Below are 23,652 nucleotides of genomic sequence, written 5' to 3'. Positions count from 1 at the left end.
GATAGAGTGTGAAGACAATTCAATTATTTTCTGTCGTAATCTATCGTTCGCTATTAGAAGAGTATTCAATCGTTCATTCGTATCGAAATATAATAGAATTTATACAGTGACTTTATGCGTCCTATCGTTTTATTAGACTCTATTATGAATAGATCACTGAAAATCTGTCGTAATCAATGGGTGCATAAACGATAGATGAAACTTGTAGTTCTCTATCACATACGTACGAAAGGAAACCTATCGTTGTCAAATTTGTTATTTTTTCTCCTACTTTATGCAAACGAAATGATAGCATATGTAAGAAATTCAAAACGTTTAGTAGAAAGGAAAAAAATATTAAATTCAGTTCTTTAGTAATGCGTACAACTTTTAATTTATTACACGATTGACAACGATGTATTTCCTTTCGTACTTATACGATAGAGAACTACGAGTTTCTCCTACACAGTAAAAAACGTTTCGTACTTGTGTTAAAATTTTTTGTGTGTTGAAAGTTTTGTGTTAAATTTTTTACATAGTGCTGTGTTGATTTAACATATCATCGTAGTGTTACTTAGACTTTCCTTGTTACATTAAGATTAACTATTTCCAAGTGTTAAAATAATACAATTTATATGTAAATGCATTTATTTTAGTTAATACAACATTATACGTATGTCAATTTAACACAAACGATTCCACAAACACAAATGATTCCTGACATTCAAATGTTAATTTTTTTACATATTATACGTGTTACTTTTTTACATAATCGCTTTGTGTTAAATTAACACATAAATGAGTGTGGATGATTTGGGACACACAAACCACACCGAAACTCGCACCGATGTCGCGAACGTTCGCGATTACAATTACGATTACTATAAGAGAGCAAAAATTGCTCTAATTATTGAAACAGTTATAAGCAGTGTGTGATAAAAAAGAATGGAAAGAGTGAAAGCGATGGAAACCGATAGAGTGTGCAGACAATTTAATTATTTTCTGTCGTAATCTATCTATCGACAACGATATATTTCCTTTCGTACTTATACGATAGAGAACTACGAGTTTCTCCTATCGTTAATATACCATTGATTATGACAGATTGTCAGTGATCTATTCATAATAGACTCCAACAAAACGATAGGACGCGTTAAGTCTTTTTATGAATTTTGCCATATTTCTATACGAACGAACGATTGAATATTCTTATTAACAGCGAACGATAGATTACGACAGAAAATAATTAAATTGTCTGCACACTCTATCGGTTTCCATCGCTTTCACTCTTTCCATTCTTTTTTATCACACACTGCTTATAACTGTTTCAATAACTAGAGATATTTTTGCTCTCTTATTAAGTAATCGTAATTGTAATCGCGAACGTTTAGCGACATCGGCGCGAGTTTCGGTGCGGTACGTGTGTCCCAAATCATCCACACTCATTTATGTGTTAATTTAACACAAAGCGATTATGTAAAAAAGTAACACGTATAATATGTAAAAAAATTAACATTTGAATGTCAGGAATCATTTGTGTTTGTGGAATCGTTTGTGTTAAATTGACATACGTATAATGTTGTATTAACTAAAATAAATGCATTTACATATAAATTGTATTATTTTAACACTTGGAAATAGTTAATCTTAATGTAACAAGGAAAGTCTAAGTAACACTGCGATGATATGTTAAATCAACACAGCACTATGTAAAAAATTTAACACAAAACTTTCAACACACAAAAAATTTTAACACAAGTACGAATCGTTTTTTACTATGTAGGAGAAACTCGTAGTTCTCTATCGTATAAGTACGAAAGGAAATACATCGTTGTCAATCGTGTAATAAATTAAAAGTTGTACGCATTACTAAAGAACTGAATTTAATATTTTTTTCCTTTCTACTAAACGTTTTGAATTTCTTACATATGCTATCATTTCGTTTACATAAAGTAGGAGAAAAAATAACAAATTTGACAACGATAGGTTTCCTTTCGTACGTATGCGTAGAGAACTACAAGTTTCACCTATCGTTTATGCACCCAATGATTACGACAGATTTTCAGTGATCTATTCATAATAGAGTCCAATAAAACGATAGGACGCGTAAAGTTTCTGTATAAATTCTATCATATTTCGATACGAATGAACGATTGAATACTCTTCTAATAGCGAACGATAGATTACGACAGAAAATAATTAAATTGTCTGCACACTCTGTCGGTTTCCATCGCTTTCACTCTTTCCATTCTTTTTTATCACACATTGCTTATAACTGTTTCAATAATTGGAGCTATTTTTGCTCTCTTATTAAGTAATCATAATTGTAATCGCGAACGTTCGCGGCTCGGCGACATCGTTGCGAGTTTCGGTACGGTGCGGAGCGGTGCGGCAAGGCGTAGAAGGAGAAGCCTCGCAAGCGCGGGCACTGGTCTATTGTTTCTCCCCTCGCCGCGCGCCGGTGTCTACTTATGGGTTGAGTGGACCGGCCTGAAACTCGGGCGGCTCGACTCTTACACATCTCGGCGGACGCTATTGCTGGACGTTTTTAATTAATTTCTCGAAAACTATTACGATTATCGCAAAACGGTATGGGACTTTTATGCTCATCTCAAGCCGTGCTAGGCCTCCACGAATTTTGTATATGTTGCTGCGGAACACCCTGTATATTGCAGTTATATGAATTAGAATAAAGGAAATTATTACCATGAAGCTTCTTAAAATGGTTTAATGTTGTTATCAGTAAATCGCGTTCTGCATTTAATAAACCTAATAAACGTATAACATATTAGGAAAAATAATATTTATGAAAACTACTTCTGAAGCGTGAGATTGTAGAGAAAATTAAATTACTTTGGGATAGTGGTGAATTTGGAGATTTTTCTCATTATCTACTGACATTAAAGTCTTTTTTTATTGTAAAACATCTTCATTTTCATCTTGTAGAGTTTCGCAGTTCATTGTATCAGATACATTTTTTTATGTTCATTGTTCCTATCATCTGAATTAACATTAGAATTGTTATTTTATTTTCAATATTGATTACATAATAAAAATATAATAAAAATATGAACATATTCACATTTATATAATTATAATTTTATTTAAAGAGAGGAACTATGCAGCTAAGAGAGAGAGAGAGAGACAGACAGATAGACAGAGAAAGAGACAGAGAGTAAGTGTTTTTGCCCGCGTGCGCGTGTCAAAGAGAGAAAGGCATAACATCTGCCATATATATTTTTTTTTCAATGCAAGATAATGTACTGAAGAAAGTATAATAAAAAAATGTAAAATTATTTACATTCATCAAAGAGAGATGACTTTGCTTTGTTATTTGGAGAAGCATTTAGTTTCTTCCTAAAGAGATTCTGCTCCATATGTACAGGCAGTATGCTCATGGACATTGTATAACTATTTGGTCTTGATGTAGTAGATTGTTCATCATCATCTGTATTCAATTGAGGAGACTACTTTGGAGAAGCTATAACCGTCCACAAAATAAATTATACAAAAGCTTGCAGGAATAAAATCATCTATAATTAATATAAAAATATCGTTATTACTTGAAAATGACAACTTACTATTAGGAAAATTAAGATAGTTCTCTTTATCTAAATGTTGAGAGATGCTATGCAATTTTCTAAGAGGTTTTGTCTTGTTTGACTGCAATGATTCTACGATCACTTTGTCCGACATTTCTGTATTACAATATTTAGGAGAGCAATATTTTTGTTGTACAGCTAAAATTATAAAAAGACTATAAAACTGTACAATTACGAAAAAGATGAAACAGATTGTTATTAAATTTAATTCTAAAAGCACATAAATAATTATTATTTATGAATATACATGTACATATTCTCATTTAGTAAAGAATGCTGCTTTATCGGATTTTCCTCTAATGTAATATTATGGTGAATTAACTTTAAATGGCCTGATGACTTAACACTTGATTCATTACAAGATAATGATTTTCCTATAGATGTGTCTTTTTCTATTGACTGTTTAGTAGATATTTTCACTGATTTAATTTTAATAAGTTCTTTGAACTTATTTGGAAGAAGAGAATTTGGAGCAGGTATTTCACTGTTTGTATCACGAGGGATATGTAATGCAACATTGTCTAATTCTTCATCTTCTGAAGAGGATATATATTTTTTGTTCTTTTTTCCTTTCTTGGTTAGTCATAATCTGTTTCCACATCTGTCCGAGCAACTTCTCCCTCTAGAACAGTTTAGCCGCTTTGAGAGCAGCATTGTAAGTATCTACAAGTAAGAAAGTACATAAAAATATAACATACACATAGATACACATGATACTAACCCAGCAAACAAAGTCACGTCGAAACGACGTCGAAAACAGGTCATTATTGGACGAATGACGTCGAATGACTAAATAACGACGTATTTAAGACGTCCTTTTTATGACGTCGTAATTACGTGTTTGTACAACGTCTTAATGACGAATTCTTGACGTTTAGAGAACGTCATAAAGACGTCATAAAATTTCGTTATTGGTCTGTACGTCTAACAAACATAATAGGGAGTTTTCGCAATACCGTCACTCAGATACGTGAACTCAGAAACACAATTCGTGAACGTTATTGGTCGAGCACATTAAAACGTTATTTCTAAGCTAATAACGTTCACGAATTATGTTTACCGTATCTGAAGGACAGTTTTGCGAAAACTCCCTAATGACGTGTCATTGACGTGAAAAATACGTAAATTAAGACTAATGACCTCAATTGATCTAAACATAAAGTAATAAGGCCCTGAAGGTAATAAGCCGGCACATTCGTTATTTTAACATCATTTTCTTGTCATAGATGTCTTTTGGACTTTTGTGCCGGTTGGTTAAAAAGCGTAACTTACACGGAAAAAATCGAATTATTCTACTATATTCTTTTTTACATGATTCTATATTTTATAACATCTGAAATAATTGTCATTGCAAAGCATCGCGTATACACGTTCCTTCCTTCCTTCAATATGTTGGCTCTCGGAACCAATAATGTGTGTACCCCAACACCATTCAATACGCGCATATATACATTCAGCAGCGCCACTAACAAGAACAGACTAGTGACTATATGATAGGTTTATATCTCACGATTCGTCGCATCTCACGATTCTTTCACATATTGCTCGAGGTAGCGACAATTTTCCACGGAGTTCAGTTGTCGTTTTGATTCGTTGTTGGGACTATATTAACATAGCTGTATATTGTGATTAAGACGGTTAAGAAGATATTCACTCAAGAAAGTATTGGTCATTGTACTATGTATGTATAGAAGAAGTATTTTGAGATTGTTAACCTCTCTTAAAAAAACATTTATAGACTCTTTGTATTAATGTTTAAAGCATGGCATTTGTCGGCGTAGAATTCGCTAACGAAGATTCGGCAAATAACAATACGGAAGTAGCAATTGTGAACGTACGCTGGTTTACTCCTAATGAAACTAATGTATTTTGGCCACCTGTAAAATCACAAGATAGATATGAGAAATTATTGAAACAAGGAGCAACGCCAACTAATGAATGGTTGTTATGTCAAGTAACAAAAACTTATTTTGAAACCGGTAAGTAACTTAACCTCAATATATAGTACAAGATTTTATTATAATCTCATTCAAATTTTATACTATAAGTACTCATCTAGATAGTACAAGATCTCCAGAGAATGTCTTTAGAACGTTCTTGGAACATAGGAATGTTCTTAGAACATTTTAGAATGTTCTGTGAAGATTTGTGCTATATGGGCAAATTCCTACATCGTAATTTGTATGCGTATAATATATACATATATATATATACCGTGTATATATATACACGGATTTATGAATTGTGTTCTGCTTGCAGATGATTTCAAGAAAGCTGAACAAAAAGTAAAACTGTGTCAATATTTATCAGATGTAGCGACTGACGTAGAACCTGTTTTAGATATTCCAAGTAAGAGACAGCGGAATAAGCCTTCCAGATATATCAGCGACTCATCGGATGAAGAAAATACACCAGTACCATCGAAACTTAAAGCTCCTCCTAGACTTAATAATATATTTACAAGTTGCAGTCAAGTTCCGTCAGGTAATAGTACTGTAATTTTACATTATTTTACTTTCGATACTTATATATTTTTTTCATAGCGTTCATTGATTTTAGATAAAATATTAGTAAACTCAATTCATCCAAAAACAAATAATAAACCTACAACGAGTCATTTTGTACAACCAAGTCATAAACATTCAGTGATTCAAAGAAATTCTGTACCTGTTATAAATAGTATAAATGAAGTACCTCTAACTGACGTGAACAGAAATCTCACTGATATAAACGCTACACTTGCATTTATAAAACGACAGAATACAGATATTTACAATCAAAACGATCAAATGTTCCAAGTTTTAAAGGCCACTAACAATTCCATTGTAACGGTATCCAAATCTAATGAAATACCACAACTGCCTTGTACTCTACCAATAACCACATTTGAAGATATTACCCGATTGGAGGAATACCTTAAAAAAGAAGAAAATATCTCGCCTCTGGTAAAATAAGTAATTGCGCGTGAAAATTTAACAAGTTGCTCATATTGAATAGTTTTATATTGTTAATAAATTATTTACGTTTTAGGCTTCTTATCTGTCGACGATTGGAGATCGCGGAGATGTAACATCGATAACAAACCGTATACTTCGTCGACTTCTTTCAGATAAAATTGCATCGTTTTATAGCTTCCTCGGAAAACGAAACAAAAAGGCATTTGCTCATTTGAAACTCAATAGTGTATTGATGAAATCTGTTCTATTGGCTCTACCTGGCAGTACGCAACACGAAATAGAAAACAGCGTAAAAGAATGGTCCACAACGCTCTTCCCTTAAGACAAAGAAGGATAAGTAAGGGTTTATATATATATATAAGATGTTCTACTCCTACATATATCCTTGTCTGTGATTGTAGAGAAAAACTGTTAGCAATTTGACCAAAGAAAATTTGCGTTATGTTTATTTGCGTAATGTTTTATGTTTGTGTATGATAACTACATTCACTGTTACATTTATTACTTAAGTAATAAGATACAAATTGCAGTAATATGTCTGCTATAATGAAAAGAAAAGTCAAACTGTTTGTAGGAAAACGACAATTTTATCGAAAAGTTGCTACAGACGTAATTGCTAGAGACGCTAACTCAATGCATGTAATTCTTAATCTATTAGACAAACAAAAATGTGATGCCGAGTTATCCAATATGTCGATGAATACATTGTCTTTTGAAGATGATTCTTGCTCTGAAAGCAATAATGATATTTTGGAAATTTCAAATAATAATATATTAATTCCTAATAACTTAACCATAAATGAAAATTCGAATCTTGATTTCATTGGAAACGTTATACTTGACGAAAATAATCCTAACGTAACAGATACTACAGAAAATAATCCTAACGAAGCGGATACTACTGAAAATCTAGTAGAAAATCATAAAGAAAATAACTTTTCTATCGTGGATTGCTTAAGAACTTGGGCTGTTTCGAATCCAGATGTATCACAATCTTCACTTACATCATTACTTCATTTATTACATAAATTTCATCCCACATTGCCCGTTGATGCAAGAACGCTTTTGAAAACTTCTTCAAAATTTCATATTCAAGAATTGGAAACAGGACAATTTGTTTACTTTGGAATAAAAAAAGCTATAATCCGGCACGCTTCACAATTTGTAAATTTAGATACAATAAAGTTAAAATTTAATATAGATGGGTTGCCGTTGTTTAAAAGTTGCAATATGCAACTGTGGCCAATTTTGTCTTTAATTCAGAATTCAAAATCGAAAACACCATTTCCAGTTGGAATGTTTTGTGGGACATTAAAGCCTCGACCACTCTCAAGCTTTTTAAATGATTTCGTAAATGAATTATCACTATTATTGAAAAATGGTTTCACATTGTTCGAAAGACATTACAATGTTGTAGTACATTCGTTTATATGCGATACGCCAGCTCGCGCATTCATAAAATGTATTAAGTCGCATCAAGGATATTCAAGTTATGAAAAATGCACCGAATCAGGAGAATATGTCAAAAGTCGAGTCATTTTAAGAAATATAAATATGCCGTTACGAACAGACGAATCTTTTCGTCTCCAAATCGACGAGGATCATCACACAGGCATTTCTCCGTTATTAAAATTAAATATCGGATTTGTTAGTTTATTCCCCATTGATTATATGCACAATATATGTTATGTTAGGTGTAACTCGAAAGTTGTTAAATTGGTGGATTAATGGTGATTGTAAAGTTCGATTGTCATCTTATTTAGTCAAATGTTTATCAGAAAAAATTATTTCTTTACACAATAACGTTCCCAATGAAATCAACCGAACACCGCGATCTTTAGACGAGTTATCTCATTTTAAAGCTACAGAATTTATTCTGTAGAAATCAATAGAACTTTCCTTCTATATATTGGTCCAGCTATTTTCAAAGGGATTGTACGAGGGCGGTCCGATAAGTACTTAGCCTCACCGCCCGATGGCGCCACTATCGCAAGAGAAATTTACTATCGTGTAGTACATTCTCGTAGACGGCTACTGTCGAAATTTCAGCCAAATCGGACTCGTAGTTTTATTTTGACCGCGTGTGGAAGCGGGCGTGTCCGCGGATTTTAGAAAAATGGAAAAAGAGCAATATCGGTCGGTGATACGATTCTCGTTTTTGGAAGGGAAATCGCACAGCGAAATCAAAGAGCGCTTAGATGCTGTGTACGGTGACTCTTCTCCTTCGATGGCGACCGTCAAAAATTGGTTTAACGAGTTTCAACGTGGTCACACGTCGGTTTTTGATGAGCCACGCCCAGGTGCCCCGAAAACGGCTATCACGGAGGATAACATGACAAAAATCCACGATCTCGTATTGACAGACCGCCGATTGAAGGTGCGCGAGATAGCTGAGACAGTAGGCATCTCAAAAGACCGCATGGGTCATATCCTGCATGAAATTTTGGGCATTAGAAAGCTGTCGGCGCGATGGGTGCCGCGTTTGCTCACTCCGGACAACAAGCGCAACCGTGAGACCACTTCAGAGCAGTGTTTGACGCTGTTTAAGCGCAATCCGAAGGAGTTTCTGCGTCGTTTCGTGACCGTCGACGAAACATGGATCCACTGGTACACACCAGAGACCAAGGAACAGTCGAAACAGTGGACTTCACCCGGCGAACGTGCTCCGAAGAAGGCGAAGACTGTCCTATCGGCCGGAAAGGTGATGGCCACCGTTTTCTGGGATTCACAAGGTGTAATCTACATCGACTACCTGGAGAAGGGCAAAACGGTCACAGGGCTGTACTATGCCTAATTATTGGGCCGATTCGACGCCGAATTGCAGAAAAAACGGCCCCATTTGGCGAAGAAAAAAGTGCTCTTCCACCATGACAACGCACCGGCTCACACCTCCGCCCTCGCCACGGTCAAATTGGTCGAATTGAGCTACGAACTGCTGCCCCATCCACCGTATTCTCCAGATTTGGCCCCGTGCGACTTCTTTTTGTTTCCAAACTTGAAAAAGTCACTCGCCGGGCAGAAATTTGAGTCGAATGAGAAGGTCATCGCCGCCACGGAGGCTTACTTTGCAGACCTCGAGAAAACGTATTTTTCAGACGGGTTAAAGAAGTTGGAGCATCGCTGGGTCAAGTGTATCGAGCTAAAAGGAAACTATGTTGAGAAATAAATCGCCACTTTTCCAAAATTTTCGTCTTTCATTTGTAGGCTAAGTACTTATCGGACCACCCTCGTAGATCATTCCATTTATGAACACTTCATACTTTTACATTCGGCTGTAGTTATTTTATGTTCTGAGAAGCACATTGCAACATTAGGATGTGAAATGGCTTCTATACTTCTAAAAACATTTGTTCAACATAGTGAACATCTATATAATTCTGAATTTCTTATTTATAATGTTCATTGCTTAATTCATTTGCCAGAAGATGTTTCGACGTATGGAGAACTTGATAACTTTGCAGCTTTTCCTTTTGAAAATTTTTTAGGATACTTTCTTCGTCTTGTTAAATGTACAAAACAACCTTTAATTCAAATTTGTAACAAATTAAAACAAATTAATAAATTTTCAGAACAAGGCGAGAAACAATCATTTGAACTGAATAATATTTCATGTTTGATAAAGCATTGCTTGGGCCCAACAATTGCCACAATGTTATCCTACAAATAGTTTAAAAAGGTTTATTTTAGAGATTGTGTTTTAACTATTAATAATTATTCGAAAGCAAATTGTTACTGCATGATTGGCACTCAAGTTATAGAAATACATAATTTTATAAAAACTGAAGATACTGTCCTTATAATAGGAAAAAAGTTTTGCAAATATGAATCTCTATATAGTTATCCTTTTAATTTAGAAATATTAAACATTTTTGTAATTGAAAAATTATCTGACAACTCGGAACGTTGGAACTTATTAGATGTCGAGTGCTAATGTTTTGTTTTTCCATTTCAAAATAGACATATATCATTCCCACTTTTGCACACATTGAATGACTGATATTTTTATAATAACATAGATATAATTCCAGTGAGGAATGATTGATAAAGAATATCGAGTTGATCTCAAAATAGAATTTTAAGCTTATTTTACATTTATTTGACATTGAATCGATGTAACAATAGACTTCAGATTGATCATGATTAGTCATTCCCCACTGGTAACATATTTATAGAATAAGAGAAAATGTACCTCAACTATATTTTTAAAGTATGTAAGAGTATATAGTATTATAAGCATACAATGTATATTTTTCTCACAGATTGTTTTGCTATTTATAAAAATATATTAAATTATTTGGTATTTAAACTATTGAAAATTATTGTACCTGTGTATACGCAGGTGCTTTTTACCCTATACTGCAACGTGTTTTTTACGTCATTAAAACGTATTAATGACGTATTAGTGACGTTTCTGTTTGGTACATAGTGACGTCTTAAAAACGAATTAAAATCACGTCATTGGGATGTGACATTTCGACGTTATTTGTGCGTCTTTATAACGTTTTTTCTTGGTTACTAATGACGTAACAAATGACGCAAAGGTACGTCATTTCGACGTCACCGTGTTTGCTGGGTAAAACTTATTTGTTAATATAATAAAGTGCAATTACCCAGGTAGCCAAACCTGCACGAGCATATTTCGAACAAAGCCTGCTATCATAGTTTGATGGCAAATAGGCAACAAATTTAACGCAGAATCTATTATATCAAATTATGCTGCCAATCTGCGGTCAAATATGGGGCTCTAGATCCTGCTGTCGGAGCTATTTGACGGCAGATTTGTACCAAAAACCGTGCAAGACTTGCAGTAATTTGATGGCAGATTGGCGGCAGAAACCGAGCAAACTCTGCGCGCAGACTCTACGCGTAGTTTGGCAGCAGGACCTGCGCGGTTTCTGCTGACAATCTGCTCGCACGGCCTGTCGTACAGGTCCTGTCGACAAAACACGAGCCTAATGAGGACACAGATGGCTATGGTTTTGATGTGGAGATCTGATCGAAATTGGCGTCAATCTGCGCGCATTCTGCTAGCATTTTGCTTACTGGGTATATTTTAGGTATATCGGCATTGAAATAACTCTGTATTTAAAAGTAAAATATATGGTAATATATCTGAAAAAGTTATGAAATTACTATAATAATGATGCAATCGAAGATTATAAATATCCCAATCTTGTCCTGGGTCGATTCTTGACAGAATCAAACGGGTAGTTTTAAGTTTATCTTTTTTAGGTGGATATTTGCACATAGTATTGTTATCAAAGAGCCATTTAGAAGGAATTACTCCTATTAGTGTCTCAGATTCGTTACATGAATCATTAAATTCCACAAGTGCAAACTGAAAAGAAAAATAAAACATTGGCCTACAAGATATAATTTGTATAATAAAATAAAAAAATATAGAATTTGTTCTTACTAGCATTTTAATGATTATTGCAGTGTACAAAAGGAATGCATACAAATGTTTCGTTATTGTCCGGAAAAAGAACGCATTTACAAAAAAAATGTTTAATTTTATAAGCAGTTCTTTCGCTTTCTAGAGAGACTTTAACAATTCTAAGTTCTGAAGATGCAATAGGAAAATTATAATAATCTTCTTGTTCTAAAAACTTATATCCCAGTAGGAAAATATCATTTTGAGGTATTCGGATGATCATATTCAAGATTAAAATTTTTCCACATTTTAAAGCAGCTATTTGTGTTTACATTTCTCTAATATAGAAAATACTATATTTAGTATTGTATTAAATATTTGAGATCAAGTATAACCTAAAATATAACCTAAAAATGTGACCAAATATTTTATTAAATAAAATAGATTGTAATGATGAAAAGAGATGTGTCACAAGGAACAAGTACGTAAAGAAAGAGATAATAGTATTAAGTTAAATTTTATTGTGCAACCCAATGATTACCAGAAAAACTAATATAAATGTAAATCGAGATTCACTTGCCTCTCTTTTCTTTAACTCTTTCGTCATTTTCAAATTTTTTTATATTCTCTTCTCTTATATTTTTCCTAATAGAATCGCATTTTTTTGGCAAAACCAGTCATTTTCACACTTTACTGCCTTCAGTGAATGTAAGTGTAGTTAGCTTGCGAACAAGTGAAAATAACAGACCACATATACATGTCATATGTATTCGAATACCATTGGACTGTGGCGTACGAACTTAACCAATAAGATGTAAACAATAAGCGAATCAACAAATCATCAATTACACAAGTTTACAAATTCCGGTCAACTTTTGGACCCGAGCAGGTAAGAACGATTCTTAACGTTATTTGATGCGCTGAATCCGAATCTTCAATCCGTTTGTCAAGATTGGTTCTAGTTTTCGAGTTCTCGCATGTTGGCAGCATTGCACTGTCATAACGACTCTCATGAGGACGTCGCTAGAAAAATCATTTCAATTGTATTCAAATGGTATTGTTTTTGTTTAAGAACGTGTAAAAATGCAGAGACAGCGTTGCAAAGTCGATTCAAAGTGTTTTTGTTACGTTTGCGGATGTTATATGCTCGGGAAAAGCGGCAAAATAATGACAAATGAGCTCAGAGATGCGTATTTGCATTACTTTGGTTTCTCTGTAGCAAACACTAACAAGCCGTGGGTGCCGAAATGTTTTTGTAACGCGTGCAGAACAAAGCTGAACAAGTGGTCACTCGGTGAAAATGTGTACTTTTCATTTTCATTGCCAATGCTATGGAGAGAACCAAAGAATCATGTAGATGATTGCTACTTTTGCTTGATGAATGTTATCGGTATAAATGCAAAAAAACTAGCACAGTATAAATATCCTGACGTATCATCAGTGTCCAAGCCAGTTCCACGTACGAGCAATGATCCATTGCCAGTTTGTCCAGGTATAAGTGCAAATGCCCAGGCAACTTCGACTTCATCGCCGTCGAGCAGTGGAAGCGATTTTGTCATGGAAGAAAAGCATTTAATTTCGCAAAGTGAACTCAGTGATTTGATTCGTGATTTGAATTTATCGAAACAAAAAGCAGAGTTGCTTGCATCACGGTTGCAGGAGTGGAAATATCTTGACACTCGAACAAAAGTCACTGTATATAGAAATAGAAATCAGGCGCTTCTACCGTTTTTCAAAAAAGAAGAGAACATGTGTTTCTGCGATAACATCAACGGTTTATTTGATGTGATGAATACACCGTATGATCGAAATGAATGACGTTTGTTCATCGATGGTTCGGAATACAGCCTGAAGGCTGCTCTGCTACACAATGGAAATGAAAAACCATCCATTCCGATTGCTCATGCAGTACAAACGAAGGAATGCTACAACACAATGCGTAAGATCTTGGCCAAGATAAAATATAATGAGCATCAATGGAAAATTTGTGGCGATCTAAAGGTTTGAAAATTTATTCTAATTAAATCTGAAACATTAATTGATTTACATATTATTCCAACAGGTGATTGGTCTCTTGATTGGGATGCAATCTGGATTTACCAAATTTTGCTGCTTTTTGTGCCTGTGGGATAGCCGTGCAATTGACCATCATTATGTGAGAAAAGATTGGCCAAGTCGTAGTAATTATGAGCCAGGAAAACAAAACGTCTCCTCTGCACCACTTGTGAACCCACGGGACATTTTCCTGCCACCTCTTCACATCAAACTTGGCCTTATCAAGAACTTCGTCAAAGCGCTCAACCATGAGGGACCGGCTTTTCAGTATTTAATCAAGTTGTTTCCCAAATTGTCCTACGCAAAAATCAAAGAAGGAATATTTGTCAGACCTGATATTCGAAAATTAATGCCCGATGGGAACTTTACAAAATGTTTAATGCCCGATGAAGCGGCAGCATGGGCATCATTTCAAAGTGTTGTTCACAGCTTTCTCGGTAACCGCAAATCCCCGGATTTTAAGCAAATAATCCGCAATTTGTTGCAAAATTACCGCAAGATTGGAGCTCGAATGTCTCTCAAAATTCATTTCTTGCATTCACATCTCGATTTTTTCCCTGAAAACTTAGGCGATACGAGCGACGAGCAAGGAGAGCGGCTACACCAAGATATGGCGAAAATCGAAAGACGATACCAAGGATTTTGGGATGATGGCATGATGAGCGACTACTGTTGGACTCTAATGCGTGAAACGGATCCCAAACAATACAAACGACTCAGTTTTACTGCTCTTCATTTCTGATTTATAACTTTTAATTGAATAATATAGCCATTAATTGTCAAAAATAATAAAAAATGAATTTATTGAATATCTCGTAAACTAGAACCAATCTTAAAAAACGAATTGAAAATTCGGATTCAGCGCCCCAAATTATCTTAGAAACAGCTTTTGGTTGCTCAGGTCTAAAACCGTGTATACTTGTGTTAATCTTATGATCGAAATATTTGACTTTGATCGACCAATTTTCTTAGTACCCAGCAAAAAATGAATATCGTATCGAAATCCGATTCAACGTTCACTGGAATATTTAGAGCCGATATTCATAATCTGATCTTATATTTTAGTTTGAATTTCATTTTCCAATTCTGTACAGTTCATTTTATTGATTACACAATAACTGAAAATGAATTTAAGACGATCTTAAATAATATCCAATAAGGAAAACAGTTAAGCCAGCGGCACACGATGCTTAGGGTGCTTACTTCTAGCAATCTGATTTGTAATCGAATTGGAAGCAGTGATATAAACTAACTTTGGAAAAGTTCCCTAATCCGATTAACAAGACTAATCCGATTTATGAAACGTGTCCTCGGAGCAATCAAATAGATCCGATTAGCTCATGAGTAGAGAAGGACGCGGTTTATTTACATGTGATTTATATTTCAAATCATATTAATACGAATCAAGCAAAATATATAGGTATGTACTTTATGAATCTTATAATTACTTTCCTAGCCAAAGCAATCTAATGTGAAAACCAAAATTGTCACTTTGCACTGCGAAATGAAATATGAATAATTAAAATTGACTGACATAATAGGTTAAGAAACCTGTCATAATAATGAATTATAGCAGTTGTTTGATTTACTAATTTTTTTGTAATTATATAACAAGGAAATTAGCGATAGCCGCAGCAAAGTACAAAAGAATTAGGCTAAGAAAGTGCTTTCCTGTTAATTGTACAAAAAAACAGGAAAGTTGGGTGAAACTAATTAAAAAACTTAACTCCTTCGTATTTTACTACGATTGTCCCAAATCTCCTTATTATTTGATTTATTTTTTTTGTTATAAATAGCAAAATATTTTCTTGTCTTAATGACTTTGTACTTTATTGTGACTATCTGAAACCTTCTACTTTTATTAAAAAAAAAAAATCAAATAACAAAGTGGTTTGAGGTAAGTACAAAGTATAAGGGAATTAAATTTTTTACCAATTAGTTTCATCCAATTTTCTTGTCTTTTGTGCAATTAACAGCAGAATACTTTCTTCTCCTAACTTGTACAAAACACTAACTTATACTTTGCTGCGGCTATCTTTAACCTCCTTCTTATTTTATTTTATTTAAAAAAATAAATGAAATTGCTATAATTTGTCGCAATAACAAATTTCGTAATCTGTAATATTAGTCAACTTTAACTATTTATATCTTTCTTTGCGGTGTAGAGCGACTATTTTGACTTTCAAATATGATTACTATGCATTAAAATATGATACAATATAAATATGTGAATTTCAACCAAATCGGAAGTGAAAGTCTAAATTGGATAATTACTTAATTTTCAACTTCCTTCAAATGTCTATTGACAAGATGTATTTATATTTCACCGATATATATTTTCAAAAAATTAATAGACTATAATGAATACTCCCCCGTGGACGCCACCTTGCCGTGGTGGGGGAGCTTGCGTGCCCCGATGAGGTACAGAGCTGTGCCGGCGGGGGTTTCGACCCCTGGCAGGTTCTACCATGCCGGAGAGATCTGTACTGAGAGGCCAGACTAAGAGCGTCCTTATTCACTCTCGGAGGGGCAGCTGCCTCCAAGTTTCATACAGGGACCGGAGGATCGCACTTGTACTTGTACTTGTGCGACCCAAAGGACCTTACAGCGCGGGCAGAACGGGCTCGTGAGCCGGGTGAAGGCAACCGTTCTAGGGGAAGGAAAACCCTGATTACAAACTCGTACTTGTCAGGACGTATAACCTGACACGATTGCGAGGGGCCAGGATGCTTCGGCATTCTGGTACAGGGGGCTCAGGCTTCCCCGGCAGACCCTAGCCTATCACACCGTAACCCTAGGTCATGTCTCTGGGGCCGGGGGTCTTGCCTTAATCGGCCGGACCGCGAGGCGGGTCCTCTATAAAACACCACGTAATCCTACGGTTGAGGCATGCCACGCCTATGGGATGAATGGCAGGTGCGTGACCTGTCGCTAGTGGTTCCTCACCCTGGCCACCTGGCGAACCCAGGCGACACGCTAGCCTTATCCCGGGCAATGCGGGGGCTCTGCCCGGGGTTGACGACCCATTCCTGCCGCACTCGTGGGACTCAAAATGGATTCCAAATTTATAAAAACAAAACCCAACAAGTCTTCGGACTCTGAGTCTTCGGACTCACGGTCGCTAATGGACGGGCGTAGCAGCCCGTCCTTGGACCAACCACCCACCTTGGTGGGTGACTTTTTGAAGGTAGGAAAGGAGGGGAAAGAGGTAGTAGGAAACTGCATGGCAGGCGCCTCCTCCCTTCCCCCGGGGAGGTAGAGCGAGCAAACTCCAGGGGGCTAGCCCCTGGAGGGTTGCTTATAGAGGATCGACCACCGTCCTCGACACTGCGCCTCCCTGACCGCGGGGATGGCGAGGTGAGCTCGTCGGGTAGGACGACACGAGCGGCCACCCAACGATGTAGTAAGAAGGGGTCAGGGTCTGGATCTCCGGTACCAGCGGCCGAGAAACCTGGTCCCCTCTGTTCTAAGAGGGGACATCAGGATAGGAGTCGGGATGTTGGGACCTCGGGGCCTGCGAGGGACGAAGGGGCATCGGAGAAGACCACCGGTGGGCCGGTGGTCATCTCCGATGTCCTGCTCTCGCAGGACTCGAGAATCCCGGCATCCCGACTAGGGAAGAGGACCAGGGAGCCGACAAGCTCCAATGCGAGCAGTAGCAGCGGCTCATGCGTCGTCACCGAGGGTCCAGCGCTGATACAGGTGAAGAGGGGACGCGGTAGGCCCGTCGTCACCGGTCACGGCGTTGGGATAAGGGAGAGAAAGGAGGCGGAAAAAGAAGAGAAGAAGAAGGCGGAGAGGGCAAGATTGGAGAAAGAGATCCAGGCGATACTGGACGCAGGGATGCTCCGGTCTCTCGGTGATAAACGCCCCATGGAGGAGGTGTTTAGGGACAGTGCCGCTATGGGGCTCCTGAGGGAAGCAAGGGTGAGTGAGCTGGCCTCGGAGGTAGGTCGCGCCCTCGGCGCGATTCGGCTGGTCTCGCGGAGGTCCAAGACCCTTAAAGGGACTTCATGGGAGCGCTGAATCGCGCCGTGGGGGTCTCCGAGGCCGTGCTCACCACCCTGATGGCCAGGGTGACTAGCAGGGAGAAGGATGGGGACGTTACCCTGGCTGAGAGGGAGGCGGAAGAGCTTCGAGAGGAGCTGAAGAAGATGAGGGTGGAGAACAGGCGGCTGGCGGAGGAGCTGGAATGGACGAAGCGACTTGTCGCTACGTCGATTCCTAAGGCTTCTCCGGCGGCTGCTTCTTCTCCACCAGTCTTGTCGAGGAGGCTGACCTACGCGGAAGTGACCGGGGGTCGTCTTCGTCGTTATCGGCTGTGATGAGTGAGGAGGAGGAAAAGAGGAGGAAGGAAAGGGAGGGGAGGGAAAAGGTTAAGAGGCGCACGAAGAAGAAGAGGAAAATAGCCACAACCCCTCCCTCCACTCCCACACCCACCATAATAGGGAGGAAGGACCTGGACATCCCAGTCCTGGACGACACCATGGAGGACCTGAGGGAAACCCCTCCCCCCATGGTGAAGACGATAGGGGCGGAGAAGGAACTCGACGCTGCTATGGGAGTCCGGCTCCTGGACTGCGGATGCAAGGCGGAGGTCGACCGGCTCAGAGCCGTGGTCGACCGCCTTGCGGCCGCAGGTCCTGGAGTCGGGACGTCGGCGGCGTCGGGAACCTCGATACCCACCCCCTACACAGGACCAGGAAAGTGGAGTGGGATACGTGAAGCGGCCCCTCCCAAAGAGGTAAGGATAGTCCCCGAGGCACCTGGAGGACAGAAGGGCAGGGGAAAGAAGGAGAGGAAGAAAGAAAATAAGAAGAGGAGGAAGATCAGGACCAAGATGATGAAAGAGGAGGAAGAAAAGAGGGCCCGTGAAGGAGGCAAAAGCATTGCGGCTAAGGACCTAATGGACGCAAGTTTCGACTCTGCCCAGAAGGCGCTGAGGTGGGCGCTCCATGTTGGCCAGGAGCCGAAAGAAACCTGGGCACAGGTAGTCGGCAGAAAGGAGCAGCAGAGGAGGAAAAAGGAGGAAAGGAGGACGAATGGCCCGGCCGGTCAGTCGACCCCTCCTCCTCCTCCTCCTCCAAAGACTAGACCCGGGGGAAGGGGGGCCGCAGTGGCGGGACGGGGCAGACCTAGGCCGCCGCGCTCAGCGGCTGTCACTGTCATATGCCCCGAGGGGGAATATAACAGGTTTATGGTTGAGGCCAGGCGCCGCGTCATCCCGGCGGACCTAGGGATCGGGACATCCCTGAAGGTCCGCCGGGCCCTGAGCGGGGCGTTGTTGATTGAGGTGCCTGGCCTCAACGTCGGGGCATCCGCCGACCGGCTTGCGGACGAGCTCCGCAAGCTGACGGCGGAAATGGGCCCCGGTTTTCGCATCCAGAGACCGGTAAAAGTCGCAGCGCTGCGACTTGCCGGCCTGGATGCGACAACCGGGGCCGACGAAGTGACGGCCGCCGTGGCCCGCGCTGGGGGGTGCTCGCCCGAGGTAATTTCCCCGGGCGAGATGAGCATCACCTAGCGGGGAACGGGCGCAATAGTGGTGCGGTGTCCGTTGGCGGCGGCCGCAAAGGTCGCCGCCGCGGAACGGGTCCACGTAGGGTAGGCCCGGGCCGGGGTGACGGCGCTGCCCGCTCGCGCAGTTCTGTGTTTCCGGTGCTTGTTACCGGGACACGTGCGCGAGCGGTGCACGAGCGCCGTCGACCGCAGCGATCTATGTTATCGCTGCGGTACCCCCGGCCATCGCGCCAAGGGGTGCCCGCGGGCGGCCAACTGCCCCGTCTGCGCGGAGGCGGGCAGGCCCTCCGGAGGGCCTGCCTGCGTTCCCCCCCAGGCAAGAAGAGGAAGGGGAAGAAGAGAGGAGGAGCGAAGGATGCAAAGGCAGTGGAAACCCGGATGCATCGCCGATGCATCGACACAGCACCTGCCGGAGCAACCAAGGGAGGGGAGCAACCCCCCCCCAAAGGAGGACCATGAGAAGGAAGGGAAGGCTGCGGATTTACTGCCATCCGCCCCAGCTGCAATTCAAGAGGGGGACCTCATAGACCTGGACTGGGAGGAAGCAACGCCAGGTACAGAGGGATGGGGCGAGGTCCAACCAGCTGCAGCCGGGAGGAAAAGAAAGGATAGAGGAGACCTGGACTTCCTAACAGGAAACGAGGAATTGAAGGTAAGGAGGGTGGAGCCTACGGGTCCACGCCCAACTACTGTAGAGAAAGGGGAGATGGAGGGAACGCCACCCCCATCTCCCCAGGTTGCCGATTCCTCCTCGTACTCCCGAGAGGAGGAACTCGCACAGGTAGGGACCCCCCGCTATTCCGCGGAGGCACCTGCTGAGGCACCCGCTGAAGAGGCCACCACGGCCGAAACCTCCCCCGGGGAACCCGAGACGGCTGAGCCGTCGGTGGGTGACCAGGGGGAGGTTGAAGTAGGCAGTCCGGAGGAGGCTTGCAAGGTGTAAGCTTCACGCCACTCCGGGCCCTACAGGCCAACGTCGGCCACGGCGCCCAGGCTCAGGACCTTTGCATGCAGAGGATGACTGAGCTGGGCGCCGGGCTGGCGGTGGTCACCGAGCCGTTCTGGATCCCGGTTCGCAGTGCGAACTGGTTCGGAGGTCCAAACGGCTCGGTGGCCTTGGTGGCAAACTCTAGGTTGGGGGTCCCACCCTGTACATTCAGGGAATCAGGGCCCTCGTACGTGGCAGTCGACTGGGGGCCCGTCACTGTGGTGGGGATATATCTTCCCCACCACAGGAACAGGGCCGGTCTCGGTCGTTCCACCACAATTAAGGCGGTCCTGGATAGGGTCGGGGAGCTGGTGCGAAGGTGTCATCCCCGACCAGTCATAGTTGCCGGGGACTTCAACGCCCACTCGGAAGGGTTGCAGTTCCCGGCAACGGGACCGCCGGGGGGACACCGTGATTGGCTGGGCGGCGGGACTGGGCCTCATTCTAATGAATGAAGGCTCAGAGAGCACCTGCGTGCGGCCGGGGGGAGTGGAGCCTGGGTCATTGATTTGACCTGGGCGACCCCCTCGGCCGCGGGGTTCTTCCATGAATGGAAGGTGGAGGCGGAGGGGGAATCATTGTCTGATCACAGATATATAGTGTGGACCCTCCGCCTCCCCAAACCCCAGCAGGTGCTCATCCGCCGCCCCGGAGACAGGGAACTCCCTCTCCCCAAGAGATAGGCCCTCGGTCGACTGGACGCGGATAGATTTCGGGCGGCTGTCCTCGTGGCAACCTGGCACCTCGAGGAGGTGCCAGGGGGGCGGGACCCCGACACCTGCAAAGGGGCCGAGGAAATAGTGGGCATCGTGACGTCATGCTGCGACGTCGCGATGCCCCGATCACGCCCCCGCTCCCGCCGGGCAACGTACTGGTGGAGCGAGGAGCTTCGCAAGCTCAGATGCTCCACCATCGCAGCCAGGATGCTGCTAACACGGGCCCGGCGGGATGATGGGGATGTCACGGAGGCAAAAGGGGAATACTTCCGGGCGAGGAAGGCCCTGAAAGCCGCCATCGCCGAGGCAAAGCGAGCGGCCTGGAAGCAACTGGTGAGCTCCCTGGACGACGATCCGTGGGGGCGCCCTTACAAAAGGGTGACCGGGAAGGTCCGCCCTTGGACGCCCCCACCGACCGAGCAGATGGACTACCAGGCCCTCGACGGGCTCCTGGATGCCCTCTTGCCGAGGGCAGAAGGAGGCCCACCCGTTTCCCTCCCCAGAAATGGGGGAGGGAGATTGGGACGAGGGCCTGGAGGTCAGTCCAGAGGAGCTCAACAGGGCCAGGAAGAGGCTCGGAGTCAGGGGCATAGCCCCTGGCCGGGGCTCCGGGACGTCCCCGGAGACACAAGTCCTTGTGGATGGCGTTCACGTCCACGTCGGGCCGACGATAAAGTATCTCGGCCTGACGTTGGACAGCCGTTGGAGTTTCGGGCCCCACTTTGGGAACCTGGCCCCCCGAGTGCGCAAGGCGGGTTTGGCTGTCGCCAGCCTGATGCGCGCCCAGGGGGGTCCGGGATGGATGATACGCCGCCTGTATGTCACGGCCGTGCTCTCGATCGCCTTATACGGGGCGCCCATATGGGCGCCCAGCCTCTTGGTCTGCCGGAGGAGAAAACGCTCCCTCCGGCAGGCCTTGAGGCCAGTATTGATCAGGGCGATTCGAGGGTATCGGACCGTGTCATACATGGCGGCGACCACCCTGGCCGGCGTCCCTCCCGTGGAGCTCCTCGCTGACGAGAGGTATATCCTCTATTGGCGAGTGAAGGAGCTCCGCGCGGAGGGGACGCTAAGGGCCAGGGACATGAAGGCCCTGAAACTCCAAGCCAGGGACCGGACACTACGGAAGTGGGCGGACGAGTTGTCCGACCCGAAAGTGTCCGGTCCCAAGACGGCCGCAGCTGTCCGCCCCTGCCTGTCTGAGGTGACAGGCAGGAGGGGACGTGGAATGACTTTCCACCTGGTGCAGATGCTGACCGGGCATGGTTGCTTCGGTCGGTATCTGCACCAGATAAGAAAGGAGCCCACCACTCGATGCCATCACTGCCCTATTCTCGAGGACACGGCGCATCACACCCTGCCCACATGCTCGGCATGGGACGGGGAGCACCGTGCCCTCGAGGGGGCGGTGAGGTGCCGAAGGGGGGAGCGAGGAGGCGTGGGACGGAGAAGGGGTGGGCAAAGGAGAAGGGGTGGGTGTCCCCCTTCCACCTAATAGGTGTGACCAGAAGGCCAACCGGTGGGGCAACCCACCGGGGACCGCGCCCTGGACTCCCTCAGTGGGGCAACCCACCGGGGACCGCGCCCTGGACTCCCTCAGTGGGACAGGGCGCGGTACATAGATGGCGTGGGGTTCCCGGAGAGCCCTGGGGCCGGGGGGTTGGGGAGGGAATGCGGGAGCAGTTCCCCTAACTCCCCACCCAACGGCCCGACAGGTAGACATTCCGCAGGGGTTTTAGTCGGTAAGAGTCCGACATAACCCCCTCCATCCCCAAGGGGAGGGGGTATCCATGATGGATTTCCCCTGCGTTACAAAAAAAAAAAAGACTATAATGAATAACCTGCCACTCCTCGGATAGACAGAATACTGAACATAGTATGGTCTTTTTATTACTACAATAATTTAGTATTAATTTAGTTTTTTTGCCAGCATATTGGTAGCAATTTTTATGACAATAGAAAATTTTTGCAATATTGACACAATTTTCATGGCATCAGATGCCTTCTTTTACATATTAACAAAATTCTGTTTGTATAATGATGTATCTTGACGTATTTATGCTAGTCTATTAGTTTATCTGCGTCTACTTCAATTATTAGCATATAAGTATATCAAAATAATCATTGTTTTAGATATTTGAAAATCAGTATGGCATGTGTACAAGAGGAAAACCTATGTGAACAGGATCAATACGGTATATACTACATGGGCTGAAAAGTCTTTGGCTTAACAATGAAAAAACGATTTTTTAATGAAAAAAGTGTGTTATTCCTCGACATAATCTCCATTTAGAGTAATGCACTTAGTGTAACGGTCCGCTAACATTTCGATGCCGGTCTTATAGTGCTCGGTGTCAAGACCCTCAAAATAGGCATTTGTTTCCAACTTGACCTCCTCATTCGAGTAAAATCTTTTACCAGCGAGCCACTGCTTAGTCAGGGAAAAAGGAAATAGTCGCTG

At 42.2% G+C, this 23,652-nt stretch overlaps 4 protein-coding genes across 6 annotated transcripts; all 4 read left to right on the top strand.

Annotated features, from left to right (window-relative positions):
- The first annotated feature begins 5,112 nt into the window (after positions 1 to 5,112).
- On the top strand, positions 5,113 to 7,260 carry LOC112590429 (uncharacterized). Of its 3 annotated transcripts, none has more exons than XM_025306830.1 (5): positions 5,113 to 5,262; positions 5,343 to 5,560; positions 5,922 to 6,065; positions 6,141 to 6,526; positions 6,612 to 7,260. In XM_025306830.1, exons 2-5 carry the CDS (start codon positions 5,344 to 5,346, stop codon positions 6,858 to 6,860), a joined length of 996 nt encoding a protein of 331 aa, XP_025162615.1. In that variant the 5' UTR covers positions 5,113 to 5,262; position 5,343; the 3' UTR covers positions 6,861 to 7,260. The 3 variants fall into 3 exon arrangements, with proteins under 3 accessions (XP_025162615.1, XP_025162613.1, XP_025162614.1); XM_025306828.1 differs by having other exon boundaries at positions 5,841 to 6,065; XM_025306829.1 differs by lacking the exon at positions 5,113 to 5,262 and having other exon boundaries at positions 5,281 to 5,560; positions 5,841 to 6,065.
- Positions 7,261 to 13,741: 6,481 nt separating this feature from the next.
- Positions 13,742 to 14,791, top strand: LOC112590428 (uncharacterized). Its single transcript, XM_025306826.1, has 2 exons — positions 13,742 to 13,913; positions 13,975 to 14,791. The coding sequence occupies exons 1-2, from the start codon at positions 13,848 to 13,850 to the stop codon at positions 14,707 to 14,709; spliced, it is 801 nt and encodes a 266-aa protein (XP_025162611.1). The 5' UTR covers positions 13,742 to 13,847; the 3' UTR covers positions 14,710 to 14,791.
- A 5,051-nt stretch (positions 14,792 to 19,842) lies between these two features.
- LOC112590427 (uncharacterized) lies at positions 19,843 to 20,930 on the top strand. Its single transcript, XM_025306825.1, has 2 exons — positions 19,843 to 20,139; positions 20,457 to 20,930. The coding sequence occupies exons 1-2, from the start codon at positions 19,843 to 19,845 to the stop codon at positions 20,928 to 20,930; spliced, it is 771 nt and encodes a 256-aa protein (XP_025162610.1).
- Positions 20,931 to 21,696: 766 nt separating this feature from the next.
- Positions 21,697 to 23,406, top strand: LOC112590426 (uncharacterized). The gene is made up of 2 exons (XM_025306824.1): positions 21,697 to 22,139; positions 23,325 to 23,406. The coding sequence occupies exons 1-2, from the start codon at positions 21,697 to 21,699 to the stop codon at positions 23,404 to 23,406; spliced, it is 525 nt and encodes a 174-aa protein (XP_025162609.1).
- Positions 23,407 to 23,652: the final 246 nt, after the last annotated feature.

Source organism: Harpegnathos saltator, unplaced genomic scaffold (genome assembly GCF_003227715.2).
Source record: "Harpegnathos saltator strain DR-91 unplaced genomic scaffold, Hsal_v8.6 scaffold801, whole genome shotgun sequence".
NCBI classification, from domain to species: Eukaryota; Metazoa; Arthropoda; class Insecta; order Hymenoptera; family Formicidae; genus Harpegnathos; species Harpegnathos saltator.
The sequence above is the reverse complement of the archived record's forward strand: the minus strand, read 5'-3'. Positions and strand labels throughout refer to the sequence as shown.